The sequence below is a fragment of the Electrona antarctica genome (genome assembly GCF_951216825.1).
Source record: "Electrona antarctica genome assembly, chromosome: 1".
Lineage (NCBI taxonomy): Eukaryota > Metazoa > Chordata > Actinopteri > Myctophiformes > Myctophidae > Electrona > Electrona antarctica.
Window position 1 is genome coordinate 41,261,529 of NC_136806.1, and position 16,860 is coordinate 41,278,388.

The 16,860-nt window shown below is 43.7% G+C and overlaps 1 protein-coding gene across 3 annotated transcripts in view; it reads right to left on the bottom strand.

Annotated features, from left to right (window-relative positions):
* The window catches only part of sncb (synuclein, beta), a 312,664-nt gene that overhangs the window by 148,482 nt on the left and 147,322 nt on the right, over positions 1–16,860 (bottom strand). For 2 of the 3 annotated variants that reach the window (XM_079499914.1, XM_079499911.1), the window contains exon 3: positions 13,850–13,904. The exons of the other annotated variant lie outside the window; for it this stretch is intronic. In XM_079499914.1, the coding sequence (XP_079356040.1) occupies positions 13,850–13,904 (55 nt within the window). The remainder of the gene's footprint in view (positions 1–13,849; positions 13,905–16,860) is intronic. 3 annotated transcript variants of the gene reach the window in all.

The following is a 16,860-nucleotide window of genomic DNA, read 5'->3' on the forward strand; positions in this document are numbered from 1 at the left end:
TAGTTGATTTTATCGACCGTCAGGCCAAAGTAGCTCTGGATCCTCTTTTTGGAAATGTGGTAGAGAATCGTCAAACCACAAAAGAAAAGGAGAAAGATACGAAAGTGAGAACCAGCGAGAGGTCTGGTAGGAGAGAGAGCAGTTTTGCTGCCGGTGTTCAGGACACAACTGCAGCAGCAACAGGTGTACAATACATGACAGAAACAGCCAAGATGAACACTGCAGTAAAGGATGTGGCTATAGCTTTCCACAAACCATGTTTACACTGTCAGAAGAATCATGCTCTTGCTGTTTGCAACACGATTAAAGAGCTGACAAACAAAGAACGGATAGACTTCCTTAAGTCTAAAGGCCTGTGCTTTGGATGCCTAACACCAGGGCACCTCAGTAAATATTGCAGAAAGAAAATAACGTGCCAGACCTGTTCTCAGTTGCATCCAGACATACTCCATGTCATAAAGGAGGATACCATTGCACCCAAAAAGGATGAAGAAAGCTGCAGCCAGAGTGCAGTTTCCAGTGCCTATGTGTCACTGGGTCATGAGGCGTGTGGAAGCACCGGGGCTGGAGGAGAATGTGTCCTAGCCGTGGTACCAGTAAAAGTAAAATCCCAAAAGAGTGACAGATACGTGGAAACATATGCCTTCATAGACCCAGGGAGCACTGCAACTTTTTGCACTGAAGGCCTACAGAGAACACTGAACCTTAAAGGAAAGAGCACCAACTATCTTCTAGACACAATGAGTCAAGATGGTCATAAGTTGATGAAGAGTTGTGTTCTTTCAGACCTGGAGGTGTGTGGAATTGAAGGAAATACCTACATTGAACTGCCGAAGGTGTTTACACACCCCCACATCCCTATAAAGAAAGAAAATATCCCACAACAGAAAGATATTTTGCAATGGTCTTATCTGAAGGAGGTGCATCTGCCACACATTGAAGCGGAGGTGGGTTTACTCATAGGTGCAAACATCCCTAAAGCCATTGAACCTTGGCAGGTCATTAACAGTGAAGGCGAGGGGCCTTACGCCATCAAAACCGCCTTAGGATGGGTGGTAAACGGACCCCTTAGAAAGGGAGATGTCACCAAGTCAGCTGGTGGTAAACTGCAGAGCTACACCGCTAATCGCATCACGGTAACAGACATAGAAGAACTGCTAGTTAAGCAGTACAACACAGATTTCCCGGAGCGAAGCTGTGACGAGAAGGATGAAATGTCTCAAGAGGATCGTCAATTCATGCACCTAACCACAAGGTCGGCAAAACTGGTTGATGGACATTATTGCATGGGTTTGCCCTTGAGAAATGAAAACATCAGAATGCCAAATAACCGCTGCATTGCCATGCAACGGGCTGATACTCTCAGGAGAAAATTCAAGAGAAATGCAGAATTCCATGAGGATTACAAGGCATTCATGAAAAGTATAATTGAAAAAGGCTATGCCGAGAAAATCCCTGTGGAGCAGCTCGGTCGCAATGATGGCAGAGTGTGGTACATCCCTCACCACGGGGTGTACCACCCAAAGAAAAAGAAGATAAGAGTAGTGTTTGATTGCACTGCTACATATCAAGGAATTTCACTAAATGAGCAGTTACTCCAAGGACCGGACCTCACCAACCCTCTGGTTGGTGTGCTATTAAAGTTCAGAGAGCACCCCGTAGCACTGATGGCGGACATAGAATCTATGTTTTACCAGGTGAAGGTGCCTGAAGAAGATGCGGATCTGCTGCGGTTCCTTTGGTGGCCGGACGGCGACCTACACGGCAACGTGGAGGAGTTTAGGATGAAGGTTCACCTTTTTGGTGCCACATCTTCACCCAGCTGCGCTTCCTATGCCTTGCGAAGAACTGCAGAAGATGCAAAAGATGTGATGGACCAGGGAATATCTGCCACTCCTTCAGGAGAGACAAAAGTGGCTCACGCCACAGAGAAACCTCCAGCCAGGAGATATCGTCTTGATAATGGATGAACGTGCCCCTCGAAACTCCTGGATCATGGGCAGAGTAATAAAAACGTTACCAGACTCCAATGGTGCAGTGAGACGAGTTCGTGTGCAGACCAAAACCAACGTATTGGACAGACCCATAACCAAACTCTGTCTGCTGAAGCAAGCAGTGTGATCTTACGAAGACGTCAAGAGAATTATGGACATAATGATTACTTAATTTGTGTGATGAATATGTTATGGCTCTTTGTGTTTATTTGTGTATATTTGTAATTGTTTTTTGAGTTAATAGTAAAACAATTAGGGGCTGGAAATGTAAGAGCCATAGTGGGGGTTAACGAGTCCTATCCAATGCACCTGTGTGATATTAGGAGGTTAACATGACCTGTAGAATGCAGCTCTGTGGGTTCTGAGTTAATTGTATTAATGAGCCTTAGCCAATGGGATGCTCCTTGCCATGTTGATTAGCAACTCATATTGTCTGGGGGGTTTGCTGGCAGTGTGAAGTGAAGCAGCTTTGGAGCAACACAGTTTTTGACCACACATACACACACAGAAAGGAAATAAGTTTTTGTATTGTTTTTTGATCAAAGTAAAGAACCTTTTTTTGTACAATACTGTGAAGAACTCCTTTTGTGCGTCAAGCTTTTGCTCTAACCGTAGACTGCTACATTTAAGTGTGCAAACTTAAAGAAGAGGAAGTTTGCCACTACAATTGCAGGAAGCAACATACTGTACGTGTCTTGGCCAGGGTTCAAAATTAGACTGCGGTCGCTGTTGATAAATGTTTTTGTTTGCCTAACAATCCACATAAATTTGAATACAGTGGGCCAGGACAAACCATCCAATGTATATCTCGTTAGGAAGTGGCCATCATTAAATAACATGTGACAAGTTCCCTTCGTTGGTTAATTTATTTCAAAACTGAGCTGGCTGATTTATGCTCAGAACCAGTTACAGGACTGCAAAGCAAGCCAATTATATGTCTGCCTGCCTTATGTAATGAGCAGTTCCAATAGCAGACTGAAAATGATTTACACATAACCTGAGTGCTAACAAGGTGTCACTGCATTGTACAAGGAAAACCTATTCAAGGGAAGACAACTCCATAGCTACAGTATAGTCATGTAAGTTACAGTATATCTAAAGTTGCACATGCATGCATGCATGCATGCCTGCCTGTGTGTCTATGTATAGCATAGTATACTACATCTGTGTGTTGTCTGTATCAGCATATACAGTAGTATGCGTGTATGCACACAATGTTAGCAGCAGTCTGAGATATGAGTTGTGAAAAATATTTCATCCGGAAATGGACTGTGACGATGCGGACAGGCATGAGGTGTCTCAAAGCCCGGGGCTCAAGGACTCAAGAAGACCTTCTTCCTGGCGGCTGTCAGAGCCATCAACAACAACATGGACAATGAGGGAAAAATTGCGTGTTGGCACTGGCAACTGTAGTTATTCCTGTACGGATTGCTCAAACAGATATTGCACAATAATTTTATTGTTACAGTATGACATTACTGTTGCTGCTATAGTAAATCTGCATTAGGCATTTTCTTATCATATTATCCTAGCATTACTGTTTTTATGTTGATATAGTATTTGCAGACCTTACCACACTTGCATTTCGCTGCTTGTACCTATGAGACAACCTTCTTGAATCTTGAAAAATATTTTGGAGATGGAATGTATCTGGCGGAGTCAGGTTAATGTGAAATAGCTTCTAGATTAATTTGGTGACATGTGCAGCATAATGGCATAACATATGGTGCTCGTGACTATGGGGAGGAAACACAGGATGGGTGATTTTATGAGAATAACTATTTTCTCATGTGGACTGACATCACTGTACTGGAAAGAGGCAACCGATGATGGTCATGACTGTCCTCCAAAAGCTATCACTGGTCAACCATGAACCCTAGTATCCCTATTGTCATAATAGAGGATATACGCGCCACGCGTGACATCATCATCATACCTGGAAGTTATGTGGGAACGCCTACCGAGTGGCAAACAAAACTACTTCATGGCCTTGACATAGCCCATACATGCAAACAGAAACATCTGATTGCATTAAACAACGTTAAACGACGTTAAACTCACTTTGCCACTCGATTTGCCACTCTATAGACTATAGGAGAACATTCTGCGTAAATAGCTGATGTACAAACTTGCAACCCTATTGTGGGCTTGTAGATCACCCACAGCAATAAAGAGATTTGGTATAGTGAGGCAAAAAGACGGACCAAGTATATATATTTTAAGTGGTTAACCAGGTATGCAAGTTGAATTCACTGTCGATTCAAGGATAATAACTTAACGGTACCGAGCAAAGTGTTTCTCTCATGAAAGCCTGTTAGCTCTGAGATTTCTGTGAGTATTGTGAGCTACTGGCACAATGTCAGGGAGCTCTAGAAGATGAAGACTGGCAGTTGGCTTACTAGCGTTTGGGGTATGTTGCCAGGCAACGAAAACAATTTGGTCACTGTACAGAATGATAATGATAATGAATTTTATTTATATAGCACCTTTTTAAAACAATGTTCCAAAGTGCTGCACAGAGCAGGGTGAAAACAAAACAAAGAAAAAATACATCAAGTGAAAAAACAACAAACAAAAGCAAATACAGCAAAATTACAGGAAATACAGTAACAATATTTAAATATGTACAGTCACGTAACATTTGGTGTAGAGGTACGTTTTTAATTTAAAAACAGGCACGGAGGGTGCTAGCCTTAGCTGTGTCGGCAGTGCATTCCACAACGTAGGTGCACGGGCAGAAAATGCCCGATCACCACGTGTAATTAAATTAGTCCTAGGGACATCAAGGAGGGCCTTATTTGACGATCTAAGGGTGCGTTCTGGTTTGTGCGGGGAGAGCATATCAAGGATATATTCAGGGGCCATTCCGTTTAAGGCTTTATACGTGATAAGAAGTATTTTAAATCGCACCTGGAGCCCACAGGCAACCAGTGAAGGCCAGCTAATATGGGTGTGTAACCACTCATTTGCTGGAAATGGGGAGACCAACTTTTAGGGGTCGTGGAGACTAGAGATGAAAATAAGATGCTTCAAGTACCCTTCCTCATGTCCCCTGGTGTGGTTTAATTAAAAAATCTTCCCTGTTCAGTACATGTCAACCATTGACAGGAGCCTAAAAGCCGATTTATACTCGCCTTAAAATATGGATACATACAGGCGGGGAGCAGGCCTTTCTGTCCAATTAACTACAAGTGTGATTCAAAAAGAAACATTATGTTACTTTCATGTGTATATGACATGCTTTGTTTATATGTGTTATCATTATTGTCCAATGTGTCTCAATGGTAAAATGGCAGCACTACCTAACGGATATAAACATTTTTATTGCTGTGCTGACAACACCCAGTATAACCACCTTCCTCTTCAAGGTTCAACTTTATTGTCAGCAATACGAGTTACAGTAAAAGGCATGTGAAATTCATTGTGCGTTAAAAACCCATACAACAGCTACAGTCTAGTGTCAAGTAAAGTAATCTATGTAAAACTAAGTGCTTAAAACTATAACCTCTAAAACTAAAACTACTGAAAAGTGCAAGACCTCAGGTGCAACTAGACCTGTGCCCTTCTGGGCACAGGTCCACCAGGAGGATAGGAGTGTGTGTGATGTTTGGTCACATGACTACAGAGATCATGTGTACCGATTTGTGTGAGATTTGGATGAAATCTGTGCGACTAACATAAACGATGTGTTTTCCACAAATCGGCCTCATGGTGGCGCTATAACCGGCAGATGTGGAGGGATGCAGGGAAAAACATTTTCCCTGCAGTGCGCATACATAAGTGCGTATACAGATCGATGCAGTTATAGGTAAAAACAGGAATTGCCCTGTTATAGTGCCACCGTGAGGCTGATTTGGAAAAAAATGAGTGGCATGTTGTCCTCGGCCTAGTGGAAATGTGCGTGTATAATTTCACGGAAATTGCACACTGCGTTTGTGATTTGTGCCATTTTGTTCGAAACGGACCAATCATGTGAGCTTTGGAAGCCAATCTTAGCCAATCAGGATGGAAGATGGGAAATGGTGCAGATCCGTGTTGATCACATGACTATGGAGATAGTGTATACCGAATTGTGTGATGTATGGATAAAATGTGTACGAGTAATCTACATAAATGTGTTTTGCCTAAATCGGCCTCATGGTGGCGCTATAACAGGTCGTTGAGGAATATTTGGGGCAGAGGTTCGTCATTGGCATCCAGGTAGTGTGTCTGCAAAGTTTGGCATGGATCGGGCCAACGGTGCCGGAGATTAGCTGGTAACGGACGGACGGACGGAAGGAAGGACGGACGCACGCACGCACACACACACACGCACACACGGACGGAGTGCAAAACATACTCTCTCCCCATGCCTTCGGCCTGGTGGAGACAAAAATGCAGAAAGCCATTTAATTTGCCTTAGGACATATGGCCATATGTGACCAGATTTGACTGAGAGCCTGCCATCGCGCAAACTCCAGCTTTTCACCAGAGAAAAACGTTTTTTTTGTATCCAAAATTAGTTAATAGCGCAGACTCTTCACATACTAGAGCATGTCTGAAATAAATAAATATGAAATAAATGCTTAAACATGTAGCTAGATGGAATGTTAGACAACATGTTAGACGTTAGAGACCACAGAAGTGAACCTTTCAAGCCTGTTTTCTCAACTCGCTGTTTTCTGCAAGACATTACTCTATAAGCCATATCTCCAAAACTGGTGGGTCAAACTGAACAACCAATATGTCAATTTGAAGCTATGATTCCCTGCATACGACATGAAAAAACGAAAATTCAAAAAAATCCAATGGCAGTCCCTCAGTCAAATGTAGTCACATATAGTCCGGGCCTTGTAGTGTTCAGTGTTTATTCATAAGTCTGAAGAAGAATGTGTTCCATAGTCTCTGTGTGCGGCTGGTGAGGCTGAGGAACCGGTTGCCTGGCCGCGGCTGCTTAGATGGTTCAAACAGGCTGTGGCTGGGATGATGCACATCTTTAACAATCCGTTCAGCCTTGGCCATGCATCGTATATTCCCTGGAGGGAGGGAAGCTCACCTCCAATTATACACTGGGCTGCTTTCTACCCTCTGTAGTGCCTTCTGCTGGCGGACCGTACAGCTCCCGTACCACACGATGGTTCCACCCGTTAGGATGCTTTCGATGGTGCAGTTATAGAACGACCTCAGGATACGGGGGCTGACCTTGAACTTTTTAAAGCGCCGTAAGCAGTACAGGCGTTGTTGTGCCCTTTTCACCACATGAGTGGTGTGAGTATCCGACTTAATGGCAGAGTATCACGCTGGCATCTACTTTGTCTCAGTTTAATTAATTATGACAAAGTTGTGATAATATTCGAAAAATGCAACTAAGGCTCTGTACAGCCTGTTCAATGCTGTGTGAAGTCGGAGCGGACTAGTGGTCACTACTCTGAATAATCCCTCCCACCGCGTCGGAGAGGGCCGAGCCAAAACAGCGTGTCATCCTGAGTATCTAACTACGTCATCCCATTGGATCCCGTGTTAAAATCCCCTTGAAATTGCACTATTTTAGCGTCTTCATAACGAAATAAATAAATAACTTTTTTGATTACCATGACCAATGACATGTCTGCTATACACTCAAGATTTTGTGTGCGCAGGCCATTTTTTCCGGATCGATACGGAAACAGAGCGTGTACTGGCTGGGGGCCGTGTCCATCGCAACCAGGCTGTTTCAGCCAGCGGATCAGTTTGCCCACGATGAGTGCTGTTCTCTGGGTGTAAAGTGACATTACTCTGTGTCTTATGGAGGGTTTTTTTCTCTGTATCTCACCTCTCTATTCTTGTGTTTGTGTGTGGCTGGAACAACAGTGACACTACATTTGATTAATAGTAGAGGTAGACATATATATATATATATATATATATATATATATATATATATATATATGTTTTTAATTTCATTTCTTTAATGGAATGAGAATTAGCGAAAGAAAAACTTTACGCCGTGCAGCACGCAGACTGCAGTGACAGCCTGATTTGCGACGGTCGGGCAGCAGCACAATGTGTGATGGTGATGATGACATGACTTGTTTTCTGTCTGCTGCTTGACGAAAAGCAGAATAAAATACAGAATGCTATCGCAGACTGTTACTGTTTTATTGACATGACATCATGATCCAAGCGGGGAGGATTGTGTGAAGTAGGCTGTCACCCCCACGGCCGGTTGTGTGTTGAAGGGTGATCAACGAACGCGGCTCATCAGCGTGGCCAAAGTGAATCGATCAATGTGGAAGAGGCAGAAGTGGGTGCGGGTGAAAGAATGAAAGTGAAACGACATGCTCTGTTTTGTGTGCATACTGTTTAGTTTGTATGCAGTGTATAGAGTCGCGAATAGAGTGATATGTTGTGATTCTGTCATACGGTAACGGAGCTGCATGGGATAAAAAGGGGGGGGGGGGGGGGAGACAAAAAAAAAAAGATTTGATCGTGCCTCCCCCTGCTTAGGCTATATTTCTTCTACTACACAGCCGCAGCTATTATAGCCTAGAAACACTTGGATAGCTGCAAATCTGCTACCAAATCCGCCTTCTTACACCTCAAAAACATTTCCAGACTCTGGTCGTAACTCTCAGACTCTGTTTCCGAGACCCTCATCCAAGCTTTCATCGCCTCCCGCTTGGATTTTTGTCCTGTTCGGGCTACCCAACAAAGCCACTTGGATAGCTGCAAATCTGCTACCAAATCCGCCTTCTTACACCTCAAAAACATTTCCAGACTCTGGTTGTAACTCTTAGACTCTGTTTCCGAGACCCTCATCCAAGCTTTCATCACCTCCCGCTTGGATTTTTGTCCTGTTCGGGCTACCCAACAAAGCTCTGCACAGGCTGCAGTAGGTGCAAAACTCCATACCAAGCCTTGGCAGCACATCACCCCCACCTTTGAACACCTACACTGGCTTCCGGTTAAGTTCTGCATCACCTACAATCTGCTCCTCCTCACCTGTAAAGCTTTCAATGCCCTAGCCCCACGGTACCTGTCAGACTTCCTCCATGATTACACCCCAGTGGGGAACCTGAGGTCTTTTGACTTGGGGCTCCTATCTATCCCTCACACCTTCGGCGACCTTCTGGAAGTCTCTACCCATGGAGATTCCACACTGAAGAGACACAGCGGCTTTTGGCAAATAGTTTGTTTATTTTTGTTATGTAAAGCATCCTTGGGATTTTGAAAAGCACTATACAAATGCATTATTAAAAGTACATTCTCTCAAAAAAATCACACCCGTGTGAACCGAGTGGTGCAAATCCCCCCCCCCCCCCCCCCCCTCTCTGTCTCTCTCTCTCTCTCTCTCATTAGCAGGCAACATGCAGCACTATCTCTCTCTCTCCGTTTCTGGCGCCACTTTTGGTACTCATTGGTACTGGTCACATAGTCACACACAAACACGGACACGGACATTGCTGTTCGTTGGAGTGGTTGCACCACTCAAAAAACGCATCAATACATCTTTTGGATGAATGTTCAGAAGGGACCTTAATTGGTGACAAACACGCCGATCGGCCAGACGGTTCTCGAAATGCAAGAGCAGGAGGGTGAGGGATCATACAGAGGATTAAAGGATACAAAAGTTTGAATTGGCTTCTTTACTTGTGAACTCAGTGGCTATCTATATCTACAGTATAGTACAAATATGAGGATTTCTCTAAATTTAGAGTAGACATTACTTATTAGCCATGCACTTTTTCTCCCCATTGGCGTCGTTACGCCAATTGATTCCTCCTCACACATTTGTGTTGCCAGTGAGGGTGTAGAGCCTAAAAGTCTCACTGTCACTTGTCTTCAATTGTGCTGAATTTGTATGAGGTATTTATTTTATGTTTCTTTTACAATGTTGTATTTTATGAGGTCCCTTATGTTATTTTGAATGGAAAGCACTTTGGGTCAACTTCTGTCGTTTTTAAATGTGCTATAAAAATAAAGGTGACTTGACCGTCGGCCTTGTCAAGTGTGAGTTTGCATTGGGATTGGCATTTGTAGTGGTCGAGGAGCTCGTATTGTGCAAGAAAAAGGATTTGAACAATGTGGTGGAAGACGCATTGTCCAGAGCAGCTTCCCACTAACAGTAGCCTCTGGTGTAACAGTATATGTATGTTATCAGCTGGTCTGTATCACTGTGTCTCCTTTTCCATCTTAATTTGCTTTCCAGTGCCAGTTTGCTTTGGTGGTGGTGGTGGTGGTGGGCAGGGTTATTGTGGCAAAGTAGAAGCATAAGGTGGGTGGCATGCATTTGTTTCTTTATAAGCAAATCAATAAATCACTCGAGTTCCTTTAATGCCTATTACAGTGGAGCTTGCTTCTGGAACCCCATTTCTATGGAGCGAGGTGAGATGGACCTCCTGCCTTATCAGAGTCTGCTGTGAGTTTGTCTGTGTTTCGTGCAGATCCCTGGTAGTTCATCAGTTAAGAGCACCTGGCCAGTTTCCCAGAGGTATTTAAGACTTGGCTGTCTCAGTTCTCAGTCCTCCCCAACCCCTATCCCCCCTCCCTCTGCTTAGGTTTACATTTCCATTATTATTGCGACCGTAGGTCGCAGATTTGCTATGAAAACCAGTAAAACCTGTCCGTCCGGCGATCCGTCAGTCACGCTTCCATATATGGTTGTCAGTCCCTCACGCTCGCGACACGTCACGCCATCATATACAGTATGGCCGTCAGTCCCTCACGCCTCGTGACACGTCACACCATCATATATGGCCGTCAGTCCCTCACGCCTCGTGACACGTCACGCTATCATATATGGCCGTCAGTCACTCACCCCTCGTGACACATCACGCCACCATATATGGCCTAATGGCCGTCAGTCTATCACGAATTTGTGACACGCTCAATATATGGCCGTCTCCATGTATGAAGATCACATCAAACCATGGATAGAGATACATGGAGAAGACTGGAACTGTAACATCACCTATATCTGCACTGTATGGAGCTGGCCAGCAACTCATCTGACCTTAGATCTCCATATATGGAGCTGACCTGTTCTGACATTCCATATGTTGATCCTCCCCACCTGTCCTTCCTCTTCGATGTCTCCCTTTTGACTGATACCTGTCCATTCAAACTCTAGACGGGCCCGTCCCAAAGTTATTAGTGCAGCTGCACCCTTCTCAATAGGCCCTAAAATTAAGGCCCGGCTCTAATATGGAGCTGCCCTGTTCTGACATTCCATATGTTGGGCGTTTATGATACACCTGTACAGATTCAAAACTGGTGTGTTTTTGCATGGCTCACAACAACAAGGCTGAAATGTGACTGCACAGTGCACACTGCACACAGCAACAACTACAATAGAATGCCTCCAAGTGATACAATCCCATTACATAACAAAGGGTTAAACCATGACGCATGTTTTGTGCACTAGAGACAACTGCCCTGTGTATATAGTACACCTCTTGACCATAAAGTAATCAGTGATGCCACCCTTGGCTTGTCCTTGCTGTGTGCAAGATTCCCCCGCAGCACATCGCTACACAGCAAGAACCTCAGTGTAAATTTAACCGTGAAACCGAGGGCTTGAGAGAAAAGGGACCCATACAATAAATGTCTCCGTAAGGGTCTCGTAAGCACTCAGGTGTTGCACTCTATAAATTCTCACAACGCATCACATTTAGTCAACTAAAATATTATGATATTTAGTCGACTAAAACTAAAACATTTCAGATGACTAAAAGATGACGAAAACTAAATTACATTTTAGTTTAAAAAAAAAAAGAGTACGACTAAACCTAAATAAAACATTCCTGTCAAAATCAACACTGGGCAGCAGTAAACATGGTTGTCCTGCAGTACATACAGTACAGTACAGAACATACAACACTGATGTACTGTAAACACGTGACATCCCTTTGTACAGTAACAAGCTCGACTCCTAATCCTTGTTGACATTTGCTTGGGTAAGCATGGCTCCACTTTTGAAAACAAACAAATGAAATGATTAAATAATAAATAAACAAACCAGATGAACAAACAGGACAACCACGGCACACAGGCACGGCAGGGGACCACTGATGTCTGGCGCACTGAGGGCGTTGTTGCCATGTAGACATATCGCAGAGCCAAGCTTTTTCAACAGTCTAGATACAGTAAGTGGACTTCAATCTCTCCTGAGCAGACACAAAATAAATTTTAATATTTAGCACACTCGCATAGTGAGGGGAAAAAGGGTTGTATTTGTATAACAAATGGATTTTATGAAGCATTGATGGTGGGTGGTGTGTGGATTCATATACAGTACACTTACAGAGGAAAACTGTAAGTGTATATATTATATATTAACATCCCTCTAGTGCATCTCATAGGACTTGTTACCATACAGTACCACTGGGCTTATTTTTCTCATTGGATTTCTCTGCTGAACTGTATGACTGTGAGAATCCAGAGCAATTATACCAGTGTCAGCATGTGGGTTAGAAAGGTCACAGGCATTGCTTGAATAAAAATGCCTCTTGGGCAACAAAACTTGCCTATTGATCCATTTAATCAGTAATGCCTTAACAACTTTGAAATCCAGAATACACCCCCTATGCAAAAGGCCACCGTAAAATCCTGAGTATTTATTCAATTAAATTAATTAGGGGTGCCTGGTGGCTCCGCCAGTTAGTACTGTAGTAGTAATGGTAGTTAGTGCACATACCGTATCGTATGTACATATGTCTCTGTACTGCAGTGGCTCCTAACCTTTTGTGTTTGTTCTGGATCTCTATCTGAAATAAGCAAAAATGAAAAGGTTGTCCTCATCCATTATTGTACTACAAAGCTAGCTTTTTCATGTAAATTAAAATGGAATGTTCATTGGAAATTGCGCTGGAAGGAAGTGAACATGCCATAAACATGCCTAGCTGCTATGATTTCCAACTATGATGTCACATCATTTTAACAGCTGACACCCCTTTTCAGAGCAGCTTTTCAGCTTTTCAGAGAACTACTGATTTAGAAGGCATTTGTAGAATCTGCTTCAGGTCTTAATGGGATAAAGTGAACGAGCAGGCAGAGGTGGGGTGTCTTGCCCAAGGACACTTTGACAGGACCCGCAGCTTTTGATGAATGCACATTGGCTGTTGCGGGGCTCAAACTTACACCCTCATAATTACAGGAACATCTCTGCAACAACTGGGTCAACCTGTCACTTTAACATGGATAAAACCTGGCGGGGCAATGGGGGCATACACCCTGGCCGGGTGATCTACCAACCGTTAAGAGGGCGAGATCCTAAGATTACCCGAGTGAACTTCCTCTTGGGACCTCCCCGGAACGTATGCAGGTGTCAATATTGTGTTTCAGCCACCCTGACAACATACTTATATGGCACTTATCTGGGAGAACATCTTTACAACAGCAGATAACAGACTGGAGTACTGGTCTCATTTTCCAGTACATTTTTCATTCCCCTGCGTTCCCCTCCTGCACATCCTCTCTACCACTGGCTCTCGCCTGGTAGTGGATTGTTGAATTTTCCCACAACTAGCTATGATCCTCTGTAGGTTTTTTTCATATGGCTTTGGCCCGAGATCAGTAGACCACCTTGGGCACGGAACAAAAAATGTAGAACCGGTACACAGGAGACAGACACGGCCTCCTGCAGCAATCTCCTCCTGAGCAATTTTTTGATAGCCAGGATGACAGTGTGGGTTATTCCTACAGTAATGTATTATGAGGCACTACAAGCCGCTACCCAGTGCACAGTGGAGAGCACTTACATCCACCAGCGTGTCTCTCCCTGTTGACAGTCAGACAAACAGACATCCAATCTCCGGTCTGGATGATTACGCAGCTATTGACCATGACCTTATCATTCACGTACACGGTGTGTGTAGAGCAATGAAATCACACCCTACCTTGGAAGAACATGAAGGAGGCCAGATAGTTTGTATTGCACCCTGGAACCTGTGCCTGCAACGACAGAGAGAAAAGACGATTTCTAGTCTAGAAGAGTAGTGACACTTCCTTTGATTGTGTGAAACTGTTTTTGGTGTAGGTTTCAAATGGTTTCATGTTGACACAGTATACATACTGTACTTACAGTCGTGCACCTGTACATACATGGACTAAAGACCTAACTCCATAATGCTTACATACACCTTTGCACACCACACACACACACACACATGTACAGTATGCACACACACATGTACAGTATGCACGCACACATGTACAGTATGCACACACACACACACACACACACACACACAGTCACACACATGTACAGTATGCACACACACATGTACAGTATGCACACACACATGTACAGTATGCATGTATGCACACACACACACACACACACACACACACACACACACACACACACACACACACACACACACACACACACACACACACACACACACACACACACACACTCCAAGCATATAGATTGTGATACATTTTGTTTGTATACAGATTATAAGCATTAATATTTATCAGTGAAACCAGATGCTCATGTTTAAAGCTGCAATCCATGTTTATTAGTGAATAAAACATTGAATTAAACAATATAACGAACAGAACCACGGTAGTAGTTTGTGTCTCTGTGCTTCTATTGAGAACTGTAGATCCTGTGGTCGTGTAGGACCACTACTGGTATTGCATTTAACAAAAAGATGCGATGAAAGAGAGACATGAGGCAACAAAAAGAAAAAGTTATCTATAGCCCCACAGCAGAATATTTGCGGGGGAAGACCAAATTACAGTAGGACATAAGTTACGGATTGCAGATCTGAATCTCTAAGAAAGCCTTATAGGCTACTGTACCTGTCTTCACTAAAAGTAATTGAGAAATATGATTGCGACCAAAGGTCGCAGATTACTATGAAAACCTTTCGCGTCTGTCACGCCTCGTGACACGCTTGTGACTGGGGGGCACGATATATCTCGATTAAACGTTTATTCAAAATAATGACCATGTTGCACAAATACAATAAGGAAACTTTCAGGCCCACAGAGATCTTTAAATTAAAATAAATGTCTAAACATCCTAACAAGGGGTCTGGGAAAGGAGTGCATTGCAACTTGCAATTGCAACACTGGGGGGGCACTGTCTGGGGGACACTGGGGGGGGACACTGTCTGGGGGACACTGTCTGGGGGACACTGGGGGGGACACTGTCTGGGGGGCACTGCGGGGGGCACTGTCTGGGGGACACTGGGGGGGCACTGGAGGGGGGACTGTCTGGGGGGGCAATGGAGGGGGGCACTGTCTGGGGGACACTGTGGGGGCACTGTGGGGACACTGTCTGGGGACACTGTGGGGACACTGTGGGGACACTGTCTGGGGACACTGTGGGGGCACTGTGGGGACACTGTCTGGAGACACTGTGGGGACACTGTCTGGGGACACTGTGGGGGCACTGTGGGGACACTGTCTGGGGACACTGTCTGGGGACACTGTCTGGGGACACTGTGGGGGCACTGTCTGGGGACACTGTGGGGGCACTGTCTGGGGGACACTGTGGGGGCACTGTGGGGACACTGGGGGGGACACTGTCTGGGGGACACTGTCTGGGGGGACACTGGGGGGCGGGGCACTGTCTGGGGGGGACACTGGGGTGTCACACTATGTTGATCTGACCACATCACATCATTATAATTATACATTATAAAAAATGCAGAGTTGCACGTCCGTCACTCATTAGAGCCAAACTAAAGGGTTAACTGTTGTGAGGACAGTCTGCTATTAATATGTCCTCTAAAACATTTCAGGAACGCAGCTTTTGTTCTCAATAATTCATTTAGCTCTTTTTCTTTTTTTTTTACCAGGGTAAGCTGACCCGTTTGTAAAGTGCAAAGGGAGCTTTGTTGTGTCTTCTCCAAAGATGCCAGATGTCTCACCAACTTAATTGTTCTTTGCTGAATTTAAAAAATAAGCAAATTATGTAACATGATATTTTAAGAAAGCCTTCAAACCTTCCCAGATGAACTGAAAAATATTCCAGTGATTCTAAATTGAGATATACATTTGTGTAGTTTGGATTCATAGTAAATATGGGCTACAGAAATCATTATTTGATCCACGTTTTTAACCAGGTACTTTGGTTTATTAACTGATAGTTGAAAATGTACTTTAATTGCATGCTGTACGGCCAGTGAACACAAAGTAATGTCAGCTGTTTGTACTGTAGCCTGCTACTACTGTGCAAAAATGTCTACAAATGAAAAATTATTGAGAAAGATTTATGCCTGCTATAAAAGTATATACTTTGGCCACTGGATTGCAAGATCTCCATATATCCAACAAACTGAGATTTGGAACGGATAAGTGGGAACTGCTTGCTGAAGGGTTGAATTTGTCTAATCGCATTCATGTCTACTCTGGGTAACAGGTACGGTCGCCCCTTTTCCATCTCGCCCCACTACTCTACCTAGCTGTAAATAACAAACATAATTCATGTTGGTGATTATTTAAAAGGTATTACCATATTCATTTATCATTGTTAAGTTCACTCTGTATATCCACAGGCATAATAGCATGATGATGCCATTACAAAACATGGGCTACATGGAAGAAATGTGATTAATAAAATGAAATTAACTGCTAGAAGGTCCTAAATTAACTTAATTAAACAGTCATCGTCTCTGTGACATGTTGTTCTTTCTACATTTTACAGAGTATAGAGATCGACTACTATACAATCAAATAAATCTGTATACAAGATCAAGATCAGATTTCAGAGAGGGAGGGAAATACAAAATTAACTGTTAACTACATTAAAAGAATCGCGGGGGCGAGTTGGTAAAGGGGCGAGCAGTCTCATATTCCTACTCTGCACCAGCGATTAGATATTCATCTGATAAATATTGGTAATGTTTGATTCTTTTTATCATAGTTAGCTCAGCTGGAGTGTAAGCACTGA